Source organism: Triturus cristatus, chromosome 10, assembly GCF_964204655.1.
Source record: "Triturus cristatus chromosome 10, aTriCri1.1, whole genome shotgun sequence".
Lineage (NCBI taxonomy): Eukaryota > Metazoa > Chordata > Amphibia > Caudata > Salamandridae > Triturus > Triturus cristatus.
The window spans coordinates 973928044-973952433 of NC_140593.1; the positions used below are offsets into that span (position 1 = coordinate 973928044).

General features: G+C 42.5%; 1 protein-coding gene across 2 annotated transcripts in view; it reads right to left on the reverse strand.

Annotated features, from left to right (window-relative positions):
• CRHR2 (corticotropin releasing hormone receptor 2) overlaps positions 1 to 24390 on the reverse strand; it is a 1438337-nt gene that overhangs the window by 323180 nt on the left and 1090767 nt on the right. For both annotated transcript variants that reach the window (XM_085628878.1, XM_085628879.1), the window contains one exon: positions 5912 to 6065. In XM_085628878.1, coding sequence (XP_085485004.1) covers positions 5912 to 6065 — 154 coding nt within the window. The remainder of the gene's footprint in view (positions 1 to 5911; positions 6066 to 24390) is intronic.

The window sequence follows — 24390 nt, forward strand, 5'->3', positions numbered from 1 at the left end:
CGGACAGGATAATATGGTTAGGAGATTGTTAAGAAGCATCAGACTAGCTAATCCCCCTGGTCCTAGATATATTTCACTGTGGGATGTGTATCTTGTTCTGTTATTTCTTGAATCTTAGAATGACAATATGGATTTAAATCTAAAAGACTTATCCTACAAACTACGATGTTGTTGTGCCTTCTTTCATTCAGAAGAGTTTCTGATGCTTGTGCTTTAGAAATCACTAGAAGGTGCTTTACTCCTGGGGGTATTTGCTTTTACACTAAACAGAGAACAAAAACAAATACTTCTACTATATTTTACCCATTTTTGGTTGAAAAGGAGAAATGTTGTGTTGTGCATTGTGTAAAGGAGTATGAACGTAGAACAAGCTCAATAAGACCTGTTGGGGTGAATCTATCACTCATTTCTTACAGGTTTCATAATAAAGCTGTTTCTTCACCCACTTTGGCAAGATGGGTGAAAGATTTAATGAAGAGGGAAGGTATTGATATTAATATGTTTGGTGCACACTCAGTGAGGGCTGCAGCTGCTTCTAAAGCTTGTGTTTTGGGTGGTAGCCTGCAAGACGTTCTTCGTTGTGCCGATTGGTCTACTGATTCCATTTTTAGACGTTTTTACTTTAAACCTATTGAAAGTGAATCTAAATGTCTAGTTAATATGCTTTGAACTTGCATAATGTTGGCCTCCGTGTCCTTAATAAAATCCAGATTTTCAGCCCACCAAGGCTGTTGAAAATGTACATTATGCTACTATATCATATTTTGTGCATGAGCTCCACAATCTGGGCTGTACATCTAAGAGTGGAGAAGCGATAACACTAAATCTAGGTATCCCAACTTTAATATGTTAGGTGCAGCAGAGATATTTTCAGTTGAACAAAACAAAACTGTGCCGAAATAGCTGAGTCCCTAGGAGCCACTCTCATCTCCTGTCAGTCATCATCCGACAGTGTCCGCAGGTTCCCCTCACAACCCGCCTTGATTGGCCAAAGTATCTGGGGAGTTTATAACTTATGAATGATATGCCTGTCTCAATTGGAGGTCATCCAGAAAATTACTCAGAACCTCAGGCATGCAGAAATAATTATGTGTGTACATTGGAGAGTAATAAGAGGTAAAAGTCTGAATTATATCAAGGCTACGTATTATTGTGAGGACCTGTTGATCAGTTTCTTGTGGATTCTGACCTAATTTATCCACATTACGACACAGCCAGTACAATGTCTTGGTGGCTTTGTTGGCCAAATAGTCTAGGCATCTCTAAGAAGGGAGCAATGCCTCCCTGGTGTCAGGACACTGTGTGTGCAGTATTGTTGAGCGTGGCCTAGAGGAAGTCTCAAAATACCAAGACTCTAAATCTAGGATTCGTGACTCTAGATTTTCCACCTATTGCTGTCAACTAGGGAGTCTGCCTGCTGACAACCGATGAGGTTGCCTCTTATAGAGTCCTTGAAGGCTCCCTGAGTATTCTGGAGGAACGCAACAAGCTCCAGTTTTTGGTAAAATATTTATCTATCTTTTAGGTAACATAGAGTATGCAGTTCAAGTCAGTCAAGTGCCATTCACAAAAGCACAAAGCATGGTTTCCACTGCCAGGCACCTTTCTGACCATCAACTCTGCCAACGAAGTGTTAAACAAGTCGCAGGTCAGTATACATTCATTAAATACCTTGCGGAGATCTGAATTTGGTTTCAGGAAATAGTCTAATCTCCAGAAGGTTTGTTAGTATTTGAAAAGATTATGTAGCAATTCACAGCCGGATGACATCTGCTACACCAAGGTCCTTAAAAAAACTGATGAGCGTGGTAGAAATCCACTGTGTAGGATCTGCCACCCCCATCCTGCCCAGCATCTAATTGGTCACCCCATTTAAATCCCCTCCCAGATACCACAAACGCGTTGAGATTTCCACTAGTAGTGGACCTAAGTCCACCAGAAAGGTCACAGTTAGAGAAGGGGGGATAACACTTATGAATGAATGAGTGAAATAATTTTATAAAGCGTGCAATACCCAAAGGTGTCTTAGCGCTTCACTGGCCATAACAAGGAAAGCTTCTGCCAGATGGACACCTTTGGCAGAGTCCATGGATCTATTGAGTAAACAGCCAGGTCTTCAACTGTTTTCTGGATTGCTGCATGATGGGCTGTGAGCGTAAGGCAGGAGGCAAGGAGTTCCATAGTTTCCCTCCACAGTAAGAGAACATTCTTCCACCCCATTTTGCTTTGTTTATTCTTGGAACAGTAATCATTCAAACAGAGCTCGATATAAGGTTCCTGCTGGGAATATACCAGGAGAACTGATACTGAAAAAAGGTTGGACCAGCCCTGTAAAGGGCCTTATATATTATGCACAGAGCCTTAAATGTAATCCTCTTTTCCACTGGGAGCCAGTGGAGGCCGTGCATTAGATGAGAGACTGGCCCAAACTTCTGGACCTTCAGTAGCGTTCTTGCCGCCGCGTTCTGCAAGGACTGCAGTTTCTTTATCAGGTGTTTAGTGGTGCCTAAATATAAGGCTATTATATAGATATGTAGATTACATAGATGCCAGCTGTCAACCGTCCCAGTCATAGCCAAATAGTTCCCTGTAGTGTCATTCTGTACTCTCAATGTTGAGTTTGAAACAGTTGTTGTTCATCCAGGCAGCCACGTCTTTCATGCATCTTTGAAACTTGTCATTATTGATCATTAGGTCGTTAGTCAGGGAGAGGATGAGTTGGGTGTCGTCAGCGTAGGAGATGATGTTGAGTCCATGGCTCTTGACTACATTGGCCAGGACTGTCACGTTTGCATTGAAGAGGAATTGGCTGAGAGATGAGCCTTGAGGTAAAATGCAGGTGATGTTCTTAGGGAGCAAGGACTAGGGTGGGAAGGAGGATGACTTTCTGCATTCTTCCAGTGAGGTAGGATGTGATCCACTTGAGAGCTGTTCCTTGGATTCCAATCTGATGGAGTCTGTTTATCAATGTGTGGTGGGATATGGTGTTGAAGGCTGCTGAGAGATCGAGGAGGATAAGGGCTGCTGTTTCTCTGAGGTCTAGCAGCAAGCCTTCTGATGTCAATTGTGGCTGCAGCTTGGCCTGTCTCGATGCTGTGGTTAGCTCTGAAGCTGGATTGGGGGGAGTCAAGAAGGTTGTGGTTCTCTAAATGTCTAGTGAGCTTGATGTTGATAGCTTTCTCAATGACCTTTGCCGGGAAAGGGAGCAGGGAGATGGGTCGGTAGTTCTTAGGTTCTTCCGGGTCCACGGATGGGTTCTTTAGCAAAAGCTTCACATCAACATGTTTCCATGTCTGCGGGAAATGGGCCAGAAGAGATGTCTAAGGTTTGCCAGCCAGTGTTGTACCCTGATTCTGGGCCCTGACACTAGTGACCATGAACTGCCAAATCTGTCTCTTTGTTTCATATCCCAGCATTTCCCCTCCCCAAACATGGGCACTTAGATTGTGGTGCTGCAGACAACCAGATGCCCAACATGTTAGAGGGGAGGAAATAACTAACAATCCCCATCTAGGAACTACATTACCCTGTACTTCATAACCTCATCAAAGTACAGGAGTGCCCAATCAACAAGCAGTGCCAGTGCCATGTTCAGTTAAGTAAATCAGACATTTTAGAACCCTATGAATGATCCTGCATCATTTCAATGGGTACAGGACTTTGAGGATGGCAATGTCCAGTTCAAAGTCTGACCAAGGAGGGGATCCAGGGTTTTTCTTGGTAGACCAGGAGCTATCACACACTGATGACACTGTTCCCTCAGCGGCAGAACCATCACTGATGTCAACGACTCACTGGTGGAGGGTATATTCTTGTGCAACCTGATGTAAGGTCATTCCTCCACCCATCCCCAGTTTGTGGATGGAGTTACAAAGAAGAGCAATCAAGAATCAGTGATGACCTTCATCTTGGCCCAGATATTCACAGCTTGTAGCTATCTCGTAACCACCTCAAATGTCCCCTGTCGTTGCTGCACCACCTTTGTGCAATCTGGGACAATCATGATTTGTTACAAATTATACGGTAAATTGAAGGATTGCATCTCCGTCATTATAGTTCAGAATGTGGGCAATCATCGAAAAAGGGGGAACTGGGTGTGAGGATTGGGTGTAGTGCTGGACAAGGAGTATTGTCTATAGTGCCCTGTTTAGCATCTGTGTTATGGCTGTCTTTATCCATGGTGTCTCTCACAGGGCAACTGTAGGGCCACAAAAATGGGATGTGCTCTGGTGATTGAAGAGGGGAGGCCAGCACAGTCTATGTCCATGTGTGTTCTCAAAACTCCTCACCAACGTGCCAGCCCTGAGAATCACTTTGTCATTCAGAGGCAGCATGAGCAGTCATTTGCATGCCCTCACGGACTGGAGATGGTAGGATGGACTGGTCAAAGCAAGGAAAATAACACACCAATGCACCCCACCCCAAGAACACAGCCAGTCCTGAAGGCCAAATATGTCACTCGTCCAATGTGAAGTCGACAGTACAGTCAGCACAAAAGTTCACCTATTTACACTGGCACTTCAAAGTTATTGTATTATTATCCTACCACCAAGGTATCATTTAGGAATCATGAATGGCTCTAGGTGCAACAACATCAAGACAGATGTGCTCTTCCCCGAAGGCCCAGGTACTCTGATGATGTGACACAGTAGCTTCCACACCGCTGCCCAACTGTGCCCCAATGCCGCCTCATGATTGAACGGATTCTGCCTCCTTCAGTGCAGACATCAGCGGGCTCTGCACCCTCCTTGAGGCACTCCGCTCCCTTCTTGAGGGCATGATAGCTTCCCTGCAGGACATCTGGGGCAGGAAGCAGAGGGAAGAAGAAGCATGACTGAAGAGATCCTCATTAACTGGTGGAGGCGTTACCCAGCTAGACGTTCCACAATTGTGAGTTGCTCCTAACTTCCCATGGTCCCGGCACCAGGAGTTGCTGGGCCGGTTGAATGAGAAATCTTGTTTTTTGACAAAGATATATCGGCTGCTGAAAGCACCCTAAATCTTTGACTGAAAGTCAGGGGGAAACATGCAGTAATCAACGTAGATTCATCAATCGCTGCATTTTATTTCCCAAACCTTAAAAATGTATGTTATTTGCCTGTCCCTGGATTTAACAGCATCCCATATAAAGATAAGTGTATTTTGATATTTACTTTCTGGTTTTTTGACAGTTTTTAGGTTTCTGGTTATCACATTTTTGCTACTTTCAGAAAACTTTGATTTGGACATTTACATTTTACTCTCTAAACTGGACCCTAATATTGGACTATCTTGAACTGGACCCTAATATTTGAGGTACTGTCTCGGTATACCCTCACATTTTTAAAAGACCGAGCTACCAAGGGAGAGCTACAGGACTGTCATTGGAAACAGGAGGTATTTCCTTTGCGGGGTCCCCTTGGCCAGAGCTTATCCACATTTGGCCATAGCAAATACATAGACCTTTGTACTCTTAACTAGGGGTGGGTGGAATTTGCGTAGTCGCTCTACGCAAAGCTCTGCAAAATGGTAACAAATCTCCGCGAGCACTCAGAAATTCCGCGAACATGCGGAATTGCTTGTTCGCAATGCTTTTTTCCTGTTCGTGAACGCTGTTTGTGTGCTTGGGTGAAATATCTCGCTGACACGCATTTTGAGAACGAGAACAAGCAAAAAATTCTGCAAAGCCGCGGATCACAGAATTTTTGGCAATTCCGCGTTTTCCGAGGAACGCGAAATTACCCAAATTCCGCAAATTCCGCGAGCGGAACGGAATTTCCCGCCCTGGCCTACTCTTAACTGAACCTTTCAGATGCATTTCTTCCTTTTTGAGATTTGTCTTTGTCTGCTCTCATTCAACTAGGGTATGCCACCAAGGAGCAAGAAGTCACACAATACATACAAGCAGAGTGCAAATGAAAGGCAGACTTACACCAGCCTATGAAGAGGAAGACCCATTTCCTCAGCTTGTCTGTAGAATAGGTCATCACGATAGCTGTGTGTAAGTAGCATCCCTCCACAAACATCCAAAAGAAATTGGTCACCACGAAGTAATTGTAGATAGTGGTAATACATCGACACCATGCCTGCAAAAACAAAACATGCTTTATTTAATGCAATCAAAATTCGACACACAGCATCTTTTACTTAGGTGCCATAGATAAAATAAAGCACACTCATACTAAATCAAGTTCTACCTTCATATGTCATTGTCCACGGAGATGAACCCATAGAACAATGGGCATTCTTTCTGCTCAATGGCAGCAGTGAAATGGAATGATCACCCACGCATCTTAAATGCAGAATTATTCTCTTTATTCCATAAAGTTAGCTTTTTATTCTAAGCACTCAAATCGCATTTGCAAAAGTATTTTCTTCCTATCGCTTTAGTTCACTCTTGCAGGTTCTTTTCCATCCTTGTTTTTCTCCCACGGTCTCAATACTTATATTTCCTTTCCTCCTTTTTCCCTTTGCTATCTTTCTCTCTCTTTTTGATTTGTCAGTCTGATGAAGAAATGTAAGCCCATGTTCCCAAAAATGGAGTGCCCACCACTACCACAACAGTCACAAATTAAGCACTGCAGTGTATGTAGTGAATCTTACTGGTCTCATCCCTTTATTTTGTCATCATTTTATTCTTGGCAAATTATCGACTCTTTTGTTTTAATAGGTATTCAGCTTTGATTTATACCTTGAATATGTCACAACTCGCTTGCTACAGAGGTGTGAAGAGATCGTCGCCATGCTAAATCTACCTAATTAAAAATTATGATCACAGCTGGAGAATGGGCTTACTTATTATTTGTGCTGCAGCATATGGCACTCAGTCTTTTTAAGACATAGATGGCCTCAAGTCAGAGAGCAACTTATTTAATCCTGGTTTAATATATATAAAAAAAATCGAACTTATTATGTTATATATTTGGATATATGCTATGATGTTGCATGAGGATACAAAGTTGCTAAAACCAGTGCAGTGTCAGTTTCACATTCCAAGACATATGATCAAGGTTGCTTAAGGTTTTTTAAAAAAAATTTATGAGACTGTATACTGTTATTGCTGTTCTTTTGTTTCTGTAAGAAATTGCAAAAACATAAATAATAAAAAAAAACCTACTATAAAAAAAAAAAAAAAAAGGTTGCTTAAGATTCAGCCGGAGCCCGTGCAGGTAAGAGCGGTAAGGCCGTGTGTGTGTGGGGTGGGGGGGAAGGATTGGGACGTACGGGGAAAGGGAAAATGAATTATTTATTTAATTTTCCCTCGTGGTCGTCTGTCCAATACCCCCCCCCCCACTGCTCTTACCTGCACGGCCGCGGCTCTTAACCCCTTCAGTGCCACGCCCTTTCCCCCTCCTGTGCCGAGCGTTGCATTAGTGGGTGGGGTTCATGACGAGATAGTCTCGTCATGGGCACAGCGCGACCGTGCTCCATGACGAGACTATCTCGTCATGGGCACAGAAGAGGTTAAGAAGCCCTGGTTCAGTTCTCTCCAAGCACGCAGCAACGTCATGCTGGGTGAAGTTGTGTTCTCATTCTTCACTTTATGGCAGTATTTGAAATGTCAGTTCTGAAGCTCCAGGACTGCTGCACTATACCTAATGATGCAACGAGCAAGGGCAGCGCCGGTTGAAACGTGCGTGCTCTCTTAGTCAACACCCAAAGATGGCCTGCATAACCACTGCCTAAAAACAGCAGTTATGCTCAAAATGTGTGCAGTTCTCACCAAGTACCCTACCGTTCCTGAAAGGGACATAGCTATCATGAGTGCAGCAGGTGTAGTGGTACCAGGGCCCAAGGGTGTGTGTTACTCACAACACCCCTGTTTTTACTATCTAAATCAGTGGTAGAGGGACCCATTTTCGTTGTTTGCATTCAGGCTCATAGGAGTCTTGCTACACCACTGCCTCAAAGAAAGAGACGTTTCCAATGTACACGACCCTGGCATTCTAAGTACGTGGACCTTAAGGTCTCCAGCTCTGACCATCAATAACTGGGGCTGTATCATGATAGATTTTTTTTGCACAGTGCAGAACTGGACACCTCTTTCAGGTGCCTCCAGAGCTTAAAGCTAATACATTTAACCCTAGATTTCATCGAGTTAGTGCCTTATTTTGAGACAACACATACAAAACCATAATGAGGCAAACCTTGCCCTTTGTTTCCGAGCTGTACTATATTAAAATAAAGCAATAACTCAGGGAAATATTGGTAAATGGTAAGTAGGAGAAATCTTTCACTTCTCCTAACATTTCACACATTGCATGTGTGCTGTACTGTATAGCACAAATCAAATGTCTGAAAAGTTTTAATTTTGTCTAGACATAGTATTTTCTCATGGAAAGCTACCCTGTCAGAAAACACGCACACACATTAGCACTATTGTACGAAGATGTGTGGTTAGCGCTAGGCTGCTTACAGTGTATCTCACACCCATCTGTATTGTCTTATGGTTCCATTGTAGAGTTCTCTTCATATTGCACATTGAAGCTGTGCCTTTCAAGACCAGAGCCTTTTAAGCATGTAGGCTCCATTACCCAGAGCTGACCTGGTTGACAGCCTTCTAAAAGCCAGAATCCTCTAGTATATGTGGCAGATCATTCACCTGTCTTCTTTGCTTTATTGGTCGGAGCATATCGACAGCCCCAGTGAAATATGTCCAACAGTCCTCCTAAGTCCAAGCTCCATTCTGACAGTAGTTCCAGCCCAGTGTAAGTATCGGCCTGGTCTAAGTATTAGCGTTTGGTGTGGTGAAAGGGGGTGTGATGTAGTTTAGTGGACAGCTCTCATTCTGTGATGATGTTTTGTGGAATTGATGGGTGTATAATGGCGTAGTGCAGTGTGCTCAAACACAATGGGACACAATGAAATTAATTTTCTATTGGTATGAGGTATTGTACAGTGGTTATAATGAAAGAAAGCCTCCAATCAATGTTGTATTTATCTATTTTGTAATTTTTCTAGCTATAGACGTGTGTATTAGTGTTATTTTTTATGTGCATGAATTTCCTTCCCATATAAGTTAATTTATCTTGTGAGCAATAATATGGTTGTAGGAGGGAGAAATTCAGCCACAATCTCAAAAACGAAATATTGACATACATAAATATCAAGTTTGAAATATTGTCCTACAGAAATATCGTGTGCAAGAATATCATTATCTAGAATATAGATTTTAAGTTAAGTAATTTTGATTTTAACAACACCAAAATCATTAGTATAGTTTACAAAAATATGGTTGTTAATAATATAGAGCCCGATTACGATGTTGGGCGGAAAGCATCCAACCAGCTGTTGAAGGCTTTCCACCAGACATCGGAGGTTTCGGTCCAAACGCCGTATTAGTATGACGGCGGTCAGAGAGAAACCTGTGGGAGGATTCGGACACGCTTCTGACAGGCTCAAGGAGTCCGTCAGAGTGTCGGAAGTCACTATACTGCCCTAATGATGGCGGAGCCAGACCCAGCTCCGCTGTTGGTATTATGAGGGCACTTTCTGACACTGACTGGACTTAGAATAGTAAATTATACCCCTCCACAAACCAACAGTTTCTCTACTGTTGCACTGACTGCAGTGAGAATAGTAAATGTTACCCCTCCGCAATCCAACACTTTCCCTACTGTTACACTGACTGGAATGGGAATAGCAAATTTTAATCCTCCGCAACCCAATACTTTCCCTACTGTTTCACTGACTGGAGTGGGAATAGTACATTTTACCCATCCATAATCCAACACTTTCCCTACTGTTGCAGTGACAGGAGTGGTAATAGCAAATTGTACTCCTCCTCAATTCAATACTCTTCCTACTGTTGCACTGACTGGTGTGGAAATAGTACATTTTACCCCTCCGTAATCCAACAGTTTCTCTATTGTTGCACTGCCTGGAGTGGGAATAGTAAATTTTGCCCCTCCTGAGTCCAACACTTTGCCTACTGTTGTATAAATTGGAGTGGGAATAGTGTATGTATTATTTGTAAAATGTTATACTTTATATTGTTTACATTTATATTATTATGTTTTTGTGTGTTTAAAATTATCATATTTATAATTCTTAATGTTTTTAATATGTCATATATTTTTAGAAAATTGTATTTTTTTATGTTGTTTACTTTTTTATTTGTAATTAAATTGGTTTGTTTTCTAATGTTGAATGCTATTGTGTATGTATATATATATATATATATATATATTCATTTGTTATATTATTATATTTAAAAAGATTAAATTATAATATAAATTTCAATTATTCTTTAAATAATATTTTTAATTAGATATATGTAAATAAATATATATAATTGTATATATGTGTTTTATTTCTGAAAATAAGTATAATTAGGACATTGGAATGTTGGGAGCTCCATTGTAGACAATGGAGTGCTCCATGCTTCTACGGGCTGGTAAAGGCCCGCAGACCAACATTCCAATGTTTTACAAAGGCCTCTTAAAGCTCGATTTGATAGAGCCCGCACCTCTCCTTCGGTGCGGGCCTTTAACGCGGGAGCGAGCCTTTAATAGCCGGTATAGCCCGCTATGGCAGGCTATGAGGCAATATTTTTATATTTCTTTTCAAATCAATTAAACATATTTAATATAGCCTTATAGCCCGCCGTAGCAGGCTATACCGGCTATTAAAGGCCCGCTGCAGCGTTAAAGGCCCGCGCCGAAGGCGTGGGACTTTAACAAAGCAGTGGGACTTTAATAGCCAGTGTAGCCCTGCTACGAAGGGCTATTAGGCTATTAGAACATTCTACCACTAGTGGGCAGAATGTTCTAACAAATAAAAAACAAAGCCTTCAGGGAGCGCGAGGGGATTCAAATCCCCTCAGGCTCCCTGAAGCCTTTGTTAACAGCCAGCGCTGAGAACAAAGAAACATTGGAATGTTGGAGCTCCGGGCTTATACCAGCCATTATAAGCCCGGAGCACTCCATTGTTTTGAATGGAGCTTCCAACATTCCAATGTTCTAATTATACTTATTTTAATATAATATTTTAAATATTAAATATGTTGAATTAATTTGAAGAGAAATATAACAATATTTCCTTGCTATACTGGCTATGAAAGGCCCGCTCCCGCGTAAAAAGGCCCGCGCCGAAGGCGAGGGACTTTAACAAGGGACCTGGACTTTAATAGCCGGTATAGCCCTGCTACGAAGGGCTATAAGGCTATTAGAACATTCTGCCACTAGAGGACAGAATGTTCTATCAAATAAAACAAAGGCCTCTAGAAGCTCGAGAGGATTTAAATCCCCTCGAGATGCCTTTCTTAAACATTGGAATGTTGCTCTGCGGGCCTTTACCAGCCCGTAAAAGCATGGAGCACTCCATCGTCTACAATGGAGCTCCCAACATGCCAATGTTCTAATATTTATTATATTATTTTTATTTTTTAATATGTTTAAAGTTTACTATTTAAATGTATATATATATTTTAAAAAACAATATTTAAGACAATGATATTAGTGACAAAAATATTTTTTGGACAATATTTTTGTTATTTACATGATAACTATAGGATGGTAATATTTTTGACGGCGATATTTATGTCACAATATCTTTGTATAGAGATATTTTCGAGTTCAATATTTTGCCAGTGAACCAGGAGGGGCCACATGACCTTTGCATTAAAAAAGGCTTAGGAGAGGCTTTGTCTCACTTCAAAATCAGAGCTGTATTATCTCTTATCTTGTGTGCTTTCCATGTTTTATGATTGAAAACTGAACTCTGATGATGGTCTTTGTTGGAATGTTGGCCATTACATTGTATTATCTGTGGACAATAAGATCATCTGGCTGTGAAGAGTTCAACGGGAAGCTGCCCAGCTCCTGGTGAGTTATTTGTGTACAAAACAGAAGAAAAATCCCAAACCATTTTAGAACAATAGAGAAACTTTTAATAAATAAAATACCAGAACTACAAAAATCCAATCAGTAGAACTGGAGATACTTAGTTTAAAACTTTTAGGTAAAAATAGTGCCTAAAAGCACAAAGCGCCACTCGCTGTCTTCTGCTCATGCTAGACCAGGGAGAAAGTCACAAGTTCAGACTGCCCACAATGGAACATGGACCAAATTTAGACCAGGCTAGTGCCGCTGAAAAAGTTATCTTCTTAAAGTCTGGGGCAAAGAGTTTCATTAGCTGTGGAGGTGGCAGAGAAGAGCAGGCCGCACAGGTGGTCATCACTGTAGCGTGAAAAGCTGGTCAGATATCGAGGATGGTTGTTGCTGGGCCTTCTCTTTGGCAGTCACCATGGGCTGTTGTTGCTTTAGCACGACATGCACATCTTGCCTTGCCAATTGTCGCTGACTGTTGCTGTAGCATGAAGAGTCTGGTTCATTGGAGCGTCACGTTGGAGGTTGTTGCAGGCGACAATGCCTCGGCACGAATGGGCCCATTCGCAGTCAGGAGGAGCTCAAAACTTAAAAACTTCCCTTTTCTTAACAGGAGGAGCTCAACTGATGTCAGCCAAGGGTCCAGGCCCAGGGAGGTACCTCTTGGGAATCAGCAATTCACTCTAGCAAAGGTCAGCAGGGCTCAGAGAAGTCCAGTTGCAGGTACATGGAGGTCCAGTGCAGCAGGCCGTCTTGGCAGTTGTAGCTCAGACAGAAGGTGAGCCAACTGATGTCTGGAATCACTCAGGCAGCCTAGGATGGAGGGATCAGATACAGTCTCCCTTCTCAGGGATCATGGCAGAGATGAAGTATTATGACAGCCCCCTGGGGTGGTCTATGCAGTCCTCAAGTAGAAGGGCAATCCTCTCGTAGCAGCAGGGCTCTCCTCGGGTGAGCAAGGCAGTCCTTTTTTCTGTAATTTGCACAGGTCCTGGGTCGTAATGAGGAGTGGCTCTCGAGGTCCAGTATTTATACCTGCCGCTAGATTTTCAAGTATGAGGATTCTCTAAACTAGCTCTACATCTGGTTCTGGAAAATCTTGCCTTTCCTTGTCAACGCTCCAAGAAGTTTAGAGTGACAAAAGACTAGTGTCATGTTGCTTTATGTGTGCACGAGATAAAAGCCCTTTAAAATATAAGTTGGGCTGGGTACTGCTCCACCCCCAACCATCCTGTCCACACACAATCCCCTTTTGTGTGACTGTCTAAAAGAATACACAAACCCCAACAGTAGAGCCATTCACAGTCATGTGACCCAGGATTTTGGCAGCAGGCACAAATGGTTAGGGAAAGAAAATGCCAACTTTCTAAAAAGTGCATTTTCAGTATTGTAACTTTAAATTTTACTTTACTATTAAAAGGGGATTTTCAATTACTATTCATTTGAGTCTAAACAGCATAACTCTATCTGCTCCCAGCCTAAAGTTAGCACATATTAAATTTAATAAAGTAACCCAGTGTTAGTCAATGGGCGAGATAGGCCTTGCAACAGTGAAAAATGACTGTAGGAGCTTTTCTCTGCGTGGACAAGTAAAACCTAAGTACGCTTGTCCTTATTTTTTATTTGCCATGCATCTTGCCCTAAGAACTCTTAGGACCTACCGTAGCGGCAAATTCTTAGTATTAAAAAGGAAGGTTTAGGTCTGGCAAAAGGTTTATTTTGACAGGTCAAAATAGCAGTTTAAAACATGCACTACAAGCTACAGTGGCAGGTCCGAGAAATGTTTGAAAAGGCTGCTTTGGTGGATGGCACAATGAGCGCTGCTGCCCACTAGTAGCATTTAAGTTACAGGCCCTAGATACTGCGAGTACCATTTACTAGGGACAAACAACTAATTCAAATGTACAAATTAGGTATAGGACAAATGTTATCATGTTTGAAGGAGAGAGCATAAGCACTTTAGCACTAGTTAGCAGTGGTAAATTGTGCAGAGTTCTAAAGCCAACAAAAACAAATTCAGCAAACAGGGCTGGTGAAGGCAAAACATTTGACCAGGATGTCAGGTATAATACAGTCTATGATCCTTAATATAAACTAAAAGAAATTAATGGGGAGTTGAGACTGCCATGCTTAGCATGGTGGACCCAGCGGGTGAAATGAATGATGGTTGCACCTCAATAAACAGGGCAGGGAGAACATCACTGTGACCTGATGGCCCAGTGGAATATGTGATGTTACAACGAATGCCATTACATCGCATGCCGTTGCAACTTTTACATTGACTTTCAGTCGGGGGAGCGCTGGAAGTTGGAATAGATTAATTTTCTATTCCAACTCCAGTGTGTGCAACAGTAGGGAAGGTGTTGGAGTTAAATCCAACACCTTCTACGCACTGCTGCACACCGTTTTCATTGCAACGCCATGCGATGTAATGGCATGCGTTGTAACGGTTGCGTAGTAAAGGCTGTTTCCCGGCCAGTGGTGGATGGACATTAAACTAAGGGCTTCCGATTGTGGACCCAGCTAATAGGATCCCTAGCGTTCCCCCTCCGTATGAGCCCCTCAGATTTTAACTCCATTGTGTTCTATTATAAAACCATATTACATATTTACAGCAAATTATTTTAGCAGCAGTTGTGAAATAGACAATGCAAAATATTGATTGTGATGTAAAAGTTAAATATTGATGAGAAGTATTTTCTAGCTGAAGGGTGACTTGTAATATGATTATGTCAAACAGGCAAATGGAAAATAATAACAAAACCTATTAATCTAAACAAAAGTATTCTGCTTATAATGTATGGGCAGCCAAACATTATTATGGAGAGGTTCATTTATCCAGTTTACCTGGTCATCAGGGAAGTATTCTCATAAAAACTACAATTGTGGCTATGGCTAATGCCAATTAAATTTGTTCACTATGCAAAGCAAAACATTGGAGCAATAATGGCTCATGCAAAATGAAATGGGAGATGCCCAGAGTTAAAGAATTGATTCAGTGATATTTGACCTCTCAGTAGACTGTGAAAAACAGAAGAGATGGACACTGTTGATATTAATGGCACTTTGACCTCCAGTCCTGTTTTGAGATGGGTCTCACTTTTAGGTTTATAATGTCAAAGTCATAATGTGAATGCATATTATGTGGTCTTCAGGTCATGCATGAGAATACCAGCATTGCCATCTCTTCCATTCATCTTTCTGGTGTTAATAAGTTTAGTGCTATTACATGAGTTGCTAATAATAGCACTTCAAAGGTCAAGAACTCTTGGATGAAGTATTAAAAAAAGTGATTATTCAAGTTGACATTAATGCACTTTCATAATTTTACTTAAATTAACTATTTTTAATTTGAAAACTAATTATATTTCACCAGGGGTATGCTTCTGAGGTGTGTTTGTCTTATTTTCCTACTTTGATAAATTCAGCTGCTTCTTTAAATGGCCAACAGTTATTTGCCCATATTACATCTTACTAATGCATGAAACAGAGTCTTGTGAATAGTTTAGCTATATCCTTAGTCATGATTTTTTAAAGGTTTTTCAGAAAACTGAAGACCAAACCCCAAAGTTGATGTTCTTGTAAGTAAAACTCAAGTGGTGACTGTAAGTGGACTGGGGCAGGCAATGTTCTGCAATTTCTAATGCCTTTACAGGCCAATCTTAAGTCCAAGAAGGTCAAAATACACCAGTTACGCTTTTAGGTGGGAGAGTTACATGTTGCAATCAGTCATTCTTACGCGCATGTCTTATCTAAGATGATTGCAGGACCAAGACCACCTTGGGATGCCAAGAAAAGCCCAATCATACTTATTAAGGGCACTTGGCTCATTTCAGTGGGTCAGCCGTATACCCTCTATAAAACCGACTGTTGGCATTATCTATTAAACCAGAACTGTGAAAAGTAATAGGCATGAAGCATTTTTGGGTACGAGACGGTGCACATAGCATTGCCTCAATGAATGGGGTGGATCCTGTACATCTATAACTTTCAGATTGTGTGTGTTTTTCCAGTAATGTTTTTCATTTCAGTATGTTGTGTGTACATACCAGCCTGAGTCATGATATCAAGGTTTGTAGTATGTCCGCATCACATGACCAGAGCCTAAAATAGTCTTAGAGACTGTTAACAGAAGTGATTTTACCCTGTCTGCACTGTAACTTGACTCTAGAATTGGAACATGACTTGCTGGGTGCTTTGTGTTACTTCAAGTGAGAGATGTGGAGACTTCTGTTGCTTCCTATGTAACTTCTATGTTCTGTTACTTAGCTTGGTTCGGTCTGTGTTGGAGTATTGGCCATAACGGTTGTATTTTTCTGGGTGTTTCGATCAGTTAGTTTTGAAGTCTAAGCAAGAAGCTGCCTTGTTCCTGGTGGGGTATTACTTGACCCTGCAACCCATCTTATTTAATGCTTTTATTTTCAGTTTATTATCTTTAGAAAGAAGCTGACAATGTCATTATCGGTCCCCAATATCTTTAATAAAAAAAACTTGATACAAGTTTAAGACGCTATGGGGTCTATTAGGATGGCGGGCGGATGTCCGCCTGCGATCGCAACCCTGAAAACCGCAGGTCCCATTAACATGGTGGGGATGACCGTGGCGGTGAGAATCTTTGTCCACATTTTTCCGCCGGTACCAGTCCGCACGCATGCCTAGCGGGCAAAACTGGACCGCCACAAGGATGCCGGTGCAGGGCCAGACTCCGCCGGCATGATTATGATGCCGGCAGTAGCGAGCCTTTCCGCGGCGGTGGAACCGCCATGGAAAGGCATGCGGAGAATGTCTCCGGGGGCCCATTGCGGGCCCACAATGTGTTGGGGGAGTGTGTGGGTGTACCCCCCTCCATGTCCTTGTACCGTGTGGCAGGCACTGTGCAGTGCCTGCCACGCAGTGCAGTGACATGCATGAGATGCTCCTTTTCACACCGCGGCGGTGCTGCTGGCAGCAGCAAGTGCCACAACGTTAATCACCAGACTCCGACCGCCGCGGTCGGATTTCGACTGCGGTGCATCCTATTGGACCAGCGGTAATGTCCTTGCGGGCAGTCTTTTCCTGCTACCATGGCGGTCGGGGAGATTTTCTGCCCGCCATCCAAATAGACCACTTTGTATTTGACCTATGGTATCACAGGGCCTAATGCTTGCACATTTGATTGTCTTAACATAATAAACCATGAATAAAAGGGGTCATTACATATGGTAAATAATTCATCACAAATTCATTCTCATTCCACGTTACCTAGTTCATCAAGACACAACAGCTCATAGGCAAATCTCAGGTATACATCAGGAGATATTTGACTGCGATTTCATTCTCTAGGAAAGACTAAAAATTTATTTGAAGATATGGAGATTATAAATTGTGAGTTACTATTTCATACACACAAAAAATATCTCTCCTCTTATCTAATTGGACTGTCATTTGTGCGTCATATCCAAAAGTGCAAATCCCTTGTCAATAGAGTTCCTTATTAAGGCTTGTGAATGATCATTCCTCTGTGCATGTGGTTTTCTCTGAGTTTATGGCTTAAGCAGACTACGTTCAATAATATGGTATATCATTGGTGTATGTCAATATTTGAATACTATGGCACTCCTCAAATGCGCAAGACCAACACCCCAACAAAAAGACAGGGTGAACTGTTATGTTCTTTTAATTTGCAATGCTCACGAATCACCCCAGGAGGGGTATCTCAGCTTAGCCATGAGACAAAGGCAACAGCAGCAGCTAGATCAGAACAAAGTTGTCTTAAGTGCTTTCCTGAAGAGAAAGTAACCTGAACAAGTTTGAATAGGATGCAGCAGTTTGTTCCAATAAGGAGCTAGGTAAGAAAAAAATCTGCCCCCTGAATGGGCCTTTTTCATGCTAAGAACAGTTAGCAGTGTTTTATGCCTAGATCTAAGGAGTCTAGGAGGACGATAGTGTCTAAGCTTTGAAGCTAGGTAGCATGAGCTTTTTGTGTAAGGCACACATTTTAAAAATGATTGCCTTCCGGACTGGTAGCCAATGTAAGGCGCACAGAAGGGGAGTAGATGCAGCCCCTAATATGATGAAACAGGGTCAGTCCTCGATCTACTGAAATAAAGGTAGGAAAGGAGGGTATTATAAAGGGGTTCTTGCGGTCCTGAGGGGTGCACGGTTTATAACCAACCCTAGGGCCACCATCCTTTATTTGAAGTTTTAATCCTGGCTAGGGAATCTGGGAATAAAATAGGGAAGTGGATATCCCAGAGCTAGTTTTAGAGTCTAATTTCTGCACATATTATTTGCCTGATCCCTACTCTTCTTTATGTTTGTATTGTTTTCCCCACCCTATTGCTCCACCCCATGCGCTGATCTGGGCAGGGGTGTTGTTTAGCAGCTCAAATGATGAAGCATGCCACAATTTTGTGGGTGAGGGCAGTTTTTCAAACGTATTAACTTTGCCATAAGTCTCTAGGAGTGAGTTATAATTTACTCCTACTTCTCTTTGTGTGTAGTTGATATTTTCAGTGGAGTTCAAAGTAGGAGTTCTTCCTCTTCCCCCTTGTCTGAGTGTGATACAGGTCGCAAAATGTCAGTGCTCAATTTGTTACCTGTCTTCTAATTCATTTGTCCCTAAAAGAGTATAAATATCGAACATCTCATTTTCATAAATGCTTGGAGCCTCAAATTAATATGAATGAGGTGTAAAAACAGGTCAACTAGTCAGTGTGTCATGAATTATGGCATAAGGGACCATAACGTGAAATATCATATATCATTTTTTTTGTAGTCCATCCTTGGCCCATATTCACTGTGTACATCTATCTCGACATAATATCAATGACCAACAAGGAGCACATTTCTATTTCTAGGACATCATCCAACACAGACAGTAGCAAGGAAAATACTTTACTTTAATTTCATCCATTGTCACATTCATGAAAAGTCAAACAGTGTTCCCAGTGTACCACCAATCATTGGATAGAGAAATTAATTCTAACTTAAAATATTCATATTAACATTGCTAACTGATTCTAAATTAATGTGTGTATTAAAAGGAGAATGAATAAAACATGGGCTAGAAATGTAAGAAAGTAAATGTCCCAAGCATGCATGGGGTCTTCATAATGCAGGTTTTAAATCCCCTTGCAATAAAGTATTTTGATTCTATTCGGTCCTCATGGGTTTTCACATCCCTATATGACGATGATAAGCTGCTTCTGGCTTCTGATGCCTTAGACTGCACCAGTGCAATTAGTAAAACTGTAATTACTGTTGCATGTGCTTGAATTTATAATTTACGCTATTCCTTTAGGAACCCCTACCATAAGGCAATTGCATGCATCATCACACACATTTAAAGTACTCCTAGTATATAAAAATTTAGGGGCATATTCTCAAGGACTTATCGCCAAGTTAGCTGCACTTTATGGCAGCCAAAGTGGCGATAAATTTAACGCACCATTCACAAGCTGGTGCTAACAGCTGATATCAGCAGTTTTCCTGCGATAGCAGCCGCGAAAATCATCGCCACAAATTACACCGGCATCTAACGCTAATGATATGCAGAGTAGGCATTCCCGTGCAAAAAGTCGCAACAACATCACTTCGCAAAATTCTCAATGACCAACCAGATCGGCGATAAGATCCCAAAACATGCGATACGGTGCGTTAGCAGCAGGGATTTAACATCTGCTCTTACCTGGTGTTAAGTCGGATGACAACCTGCACCATAAAAGGGAGCCCAGCCCAGAGCCACATCTGAAGAACAACAGATGCCATGGAGCTACTGATCATGCAGTACGGAGCCCCAAGAGGGGCACAACAGCCACCGCCACCCCCCAGGCCCCACCGCTCCCCCCGGACTACCACAGAGGCAGGGCAGACAAAGACAGCGGACCTTCAGAAAACGCACCAGCCTCACAGACTTAACACAAGAGGATGTCATTGCCCACTACACGCTCAAAAGGACAACCATCCTCCGCATCCTGGCCCTCATTGCCCACAGGCTGACGGTACCAACACAGCGGACAACCAACATCCCTCCGCAGACAAAGCTGCTGGCTGTGCTGCACCTGTTGGCCTCTTTGACCTTCCAATCAACAAGTGCCAGAGTCGGAGGAGTCTCACAACCAGCCCTATCCAAGTTCCTCCCACCTGTCTTGGATGCCATCATCACCTTGGTACCCCAGCACCTTTACTTCCCACACACTGCGCAGGAACAGCTGGAGACCAAGCAAGGCTTCTACGCCATAGCTGGCTTCCCGCACGTGTTGGGGCAATCGACTGCACACATGTACTCCTCGTTCCCCCTGCCACCACTGCACACAATTACCGGAAAAGGAAGCACACACATTCCATCAATGTGCAGGCAATAGTGGACCACCGGAGGCTCTTCAACAATGTCGTCGCCAACTACCCAGGCAGAGTGCATGATTTCTTCATCTTCCGACAGTCCATCATCAACCAGCGCTTTGAGGCTGGCACTTATGGAACTGCACTGCTCGTCGGTAAGTAACAACTGAACACACCACACACCTCAACTCCTCCAACATACAACTCACAACTCTGGGAATGCACATGTTACAGAATCACATACAACATGAAAACCAACATGCCCACATACCAGACACGACAACATAAATTACTGTGGCAACCTGGGCTAGCCATGTTCACAAGCCATCAACGGCATGGCACCTCAGCCATACAATAGCAGAGTGTGGGGAGAGGTGGGAACCAGGCATGTGCGAAGGAGGCAAGTGAGCCATGAATGTGAATGTATACAATGCCAAGTGTGGCGTGGATGTGCTGGACAGACTTGAGTATGCAGACCATAGACATTTCCATGTCAACATACACTGCTGGTGTTTGGAGTGTACTGGACAGTGGGGCTTGTGGATTTCGCGTTGTGCTCTGCACTTGGTCCGGGTGCATCCATGGTGCTACGCAGTTACATTTTTTTATGATGTTTTTTTTCTCTGCTTTTATAGTGCATTTTCCCGCATGACGTGTGGTAATTGCAGGTCTGTCGCCAAGGTGCATTCAATAGCCATAGATGGGGCTGAAATGTGTGTGTGGGGGGGGGTGAAGAATCTCAATGGGCTCACCACCAAAGAAAATTGTTCATTAAAAACCTTATTTACTCTACCTAGTAGTACACCCACAGTCCTCCTGTACTTTGATACTGGACTCAAACGAATTGGAGAAACAGCAAAAATAAGAATATTACTTTTTTGGGTGCACCTGAGGTCCTCCCCTGAATTGGCCACTCATAGGTCTGCCCTCGAGGAAATCGTTAATATGGGAAACTGCACTACTGTCCCCTAGCTCAGTTATATGAAGGTGCAGCTTACCAGCTTGGGCATGGGCATGTATTGGTCAGATGCTTCTCAAACTAAGCCCAATTCTAATACAATTATTAAGGAGAAATATTGGACACACGGTGATTGAGTCATATCATCATAAAGCAAAAGTCAGGAGGATTGACAGAAGGGTTTTTGGATTTTAAAATTCTCCCCTCATTAGAGCCATGTATGGATGCATTCGGTCCACCGCTAGCCCGTACCCTGTAAATTAAATTTAAACTTGGCACTTTGCAGGCAGCTCCAAAACTCAGAACTGCATGCTTTGCACTAAAAGCACAGAAAATGTAGAACATGTATTGCTTTTTGCCTGCTAGATGAAAAACGCAGGTGGTCATGGCTTAATCGGATGTGCATCACTTTGGGCACAAGACATTTTAGAGCTGCTCCTGGATTTTAATAGCTGGCATCAGTATCCCCAGGCCACTAAGCCTGGATAGGTATTTCTTAGCAGTCAGATACATGCGGCAATCGTTGGGCCTTCAGCTGTAACTAATTAATATGCCCTATGACGTTATGTACTTTAGACCAATTTAGGTAATACACTACTGGGCTTATGATTAGCCAAAATGATACAAACCAGAGTGGACTTGGTGTTTATTGTTACTGAAGTAAGATTAAAATTGGTTTAATTATGAATCATACTCTTCTTGCATGATAGGATACCTCTTTTAAATTGATGGCCAACCTGATGTATTATGCTATCTTCATGCGTATGAATCGAATGATATAACTTGTCCCTTTGCATCGGTTTGTCTATTTGGTCTAAATATTATCTACATTGGCATTTTTCCCTCTGCTGTTTCCATATGTGTAGCACTGTGCCCCATGTATTTGTTATGCTCTAATTGCTGCTCTGCTCATTTTTCACTTTGTCTATGAATTTTTTGTTAATGTGTTTTATGTAAATGCTCTTATCTTTTATTGTGTCTTTTATGGGCTTTTCCCCTAAAGTAAACATTTTTGAATGAATGAACCCCTTGAATGCAATACACATAGAAAGAGGAAGTAATGAGGAGACATAACAATTTTTCTCCTCATTAACGCCTCCCCTGGGAAGGTGTAACATTCTGGCGCATTCCCAGGTATACCAGTTCTGGTAAATCTGGGATGCGTCAAAATTGATGGGTGTTACATGGGACCACCCACACAGTGCCCAAGGAACGCATTCTCAGGGCAGAGTAATGCAATACAGAAATGTGTGCTGCGTTGTGTTACTCCAGATTTCTGAAGCCACGCAGGGCCACACAAAGTGGCTTTGTGTGGCTTCATAAACCTAATTTTTGAGTTGCATGATGCATGCAGCACGTAGCATAATGCATTTTGGGACTCGACTGAGGTCATAAATAGGGCCCCAAGTATTTCAAACTTCAGTGCTGTTTGCCTGTTTTCACTACCCATCTAGCAATCAACCTCTTCCCCGCTCATGACGGAACCACTCCGTCATGAGCCACGGGTGCGCTGTGCTCATGACGTAGTGGTTCCGTCATGCTGCGGCCGTTGGCGGCTGCTCCTCCCACGCGGCGCTAATTCCCCGCCTGTGCGGGCGATTAGCGCAGTGGATGGAGTCATGACGGAACCACGCCGTCATGAGCACAGCTCACCCGTGACTCATGACGGCGTGGTTCCGTCATGAGCACAGCGGCGCCGTCAACCCCCCCAAACCCCCCCAGCGCTGCGGCGGAATTCGCGCCGCAGCAAAGGGGTTAATGACACTGCTGTAGCGTCGGAATCTTACTAAATGAAACTCTTGCCGATGGTGGGAGAGAAGCGCACAGGAGTGTCTGTGTGTGGCTAGGCTTGTGACTGCTATCAGACGTCAGTGGCTGAGAGAATATTCAACATTACAACATTGTGATATTTTATGTCACCAATGAGCTCTGTGACCTCATTAGAGGCATAAGGCTGAGTGCCTTTATAAGGTCTGAGATCTCCTAGTTGATTTGCAATAACCTTTTCAGATATGGTTGAGGGTATTTTATGGCTTCGAATATATGTACCTTTTGCCTTACCTTCTATTCTTCCCCCTCCATCCTTGGCCAGTGAGACCTTGTCATGTTTGACACATCAAGCCACTCCCTGCATTTTGGCCAATATCATTTTGCATGCTTGGATGTTTTTTATCCCAAATTTACAATGCTAAAATCAAGCTACTAGTATCAGAATGTGACATATTAGCTAAAGAGCTGGGCCAGGTTGAAGATGTCACATTTGTTTTGAAGCTCATAAGCAACCAGGGACAGCAAATTCCAGGCAAAATATAAATAACTGCCTTGCCCAGGGCATCTAGCTTGTTCACGGGTGTAAAAAGTCATTCATCACTTTGTAAAAACAAAATACATCAAAGTACCGTGTTTGCAGGGAATTCTTCCATTGGTAAGTGCTGCTATGGTGATATTTTTAAGTTTTTAAAGAAGTTGGTGCTCAGCAAAAAACATCTTGCTCTATGCAGCTCTGCTTGGTGGGGTTCTGCTGAAACCTGTTCGTTTGAGCAGGGCTAAAAGGCTGTGTCACTGCTTCCTTTAAGGACCACAGAACCAAGGCAGAAGACAAGTGCATCTTCTTTCCTCAGACCTTGCAAGGCAGATGGCAGCAGACAACAGAGAGCAGTATCTGTGCTCTAGCAGTGTTATCAATCTGTGTTTCTCCTGGCTTCCAGCACATGGGAGGTTTCTTTGGCTAGTGAACATCTTCCTCCTTAACAGTTTCTGTGGGAAGACAGCTACCGCTCTGTGCTGCCACGAAGGGCATGTCAGTGTGATATTACTTTCAGCTTTTAATAAGTTATTAAAAGTGAACAGTGATGTTATTTTCATATTACAGGAGCATTCTGATGGCAAAAAGTGGCTGTCATAAGAAAAAAAATATCAGGAGATTGTGAAAATATAACATCCTCATATATATCTATATCGTATCTAAGGAATAAAGTGCCCTCTGACCATTTAGAGGAACATAGCCATAAATCATGGGCATTTATAAAGGTACATTTATATATCATACAGCTGAGAAGGGTCTTTTTATAATGGCATATGTAACCAAGATGGTTGTAGCCAGAAGAGGAGACTAGAAGTTTTGCTTTTGCATATTACATGCTTATAGCCCCACAGAATTTACTAAAAGAGAGCGATGTTCAATATTTTTGAAAAATAAATGCTTGGCTAGTTTTCCCTTTAGTCAAACGATGACTATCGCTACATGTGGATTAAGGGGCATTGTACAATACGCCTGGTTGGTAGCTAGTACCACAGAGAACA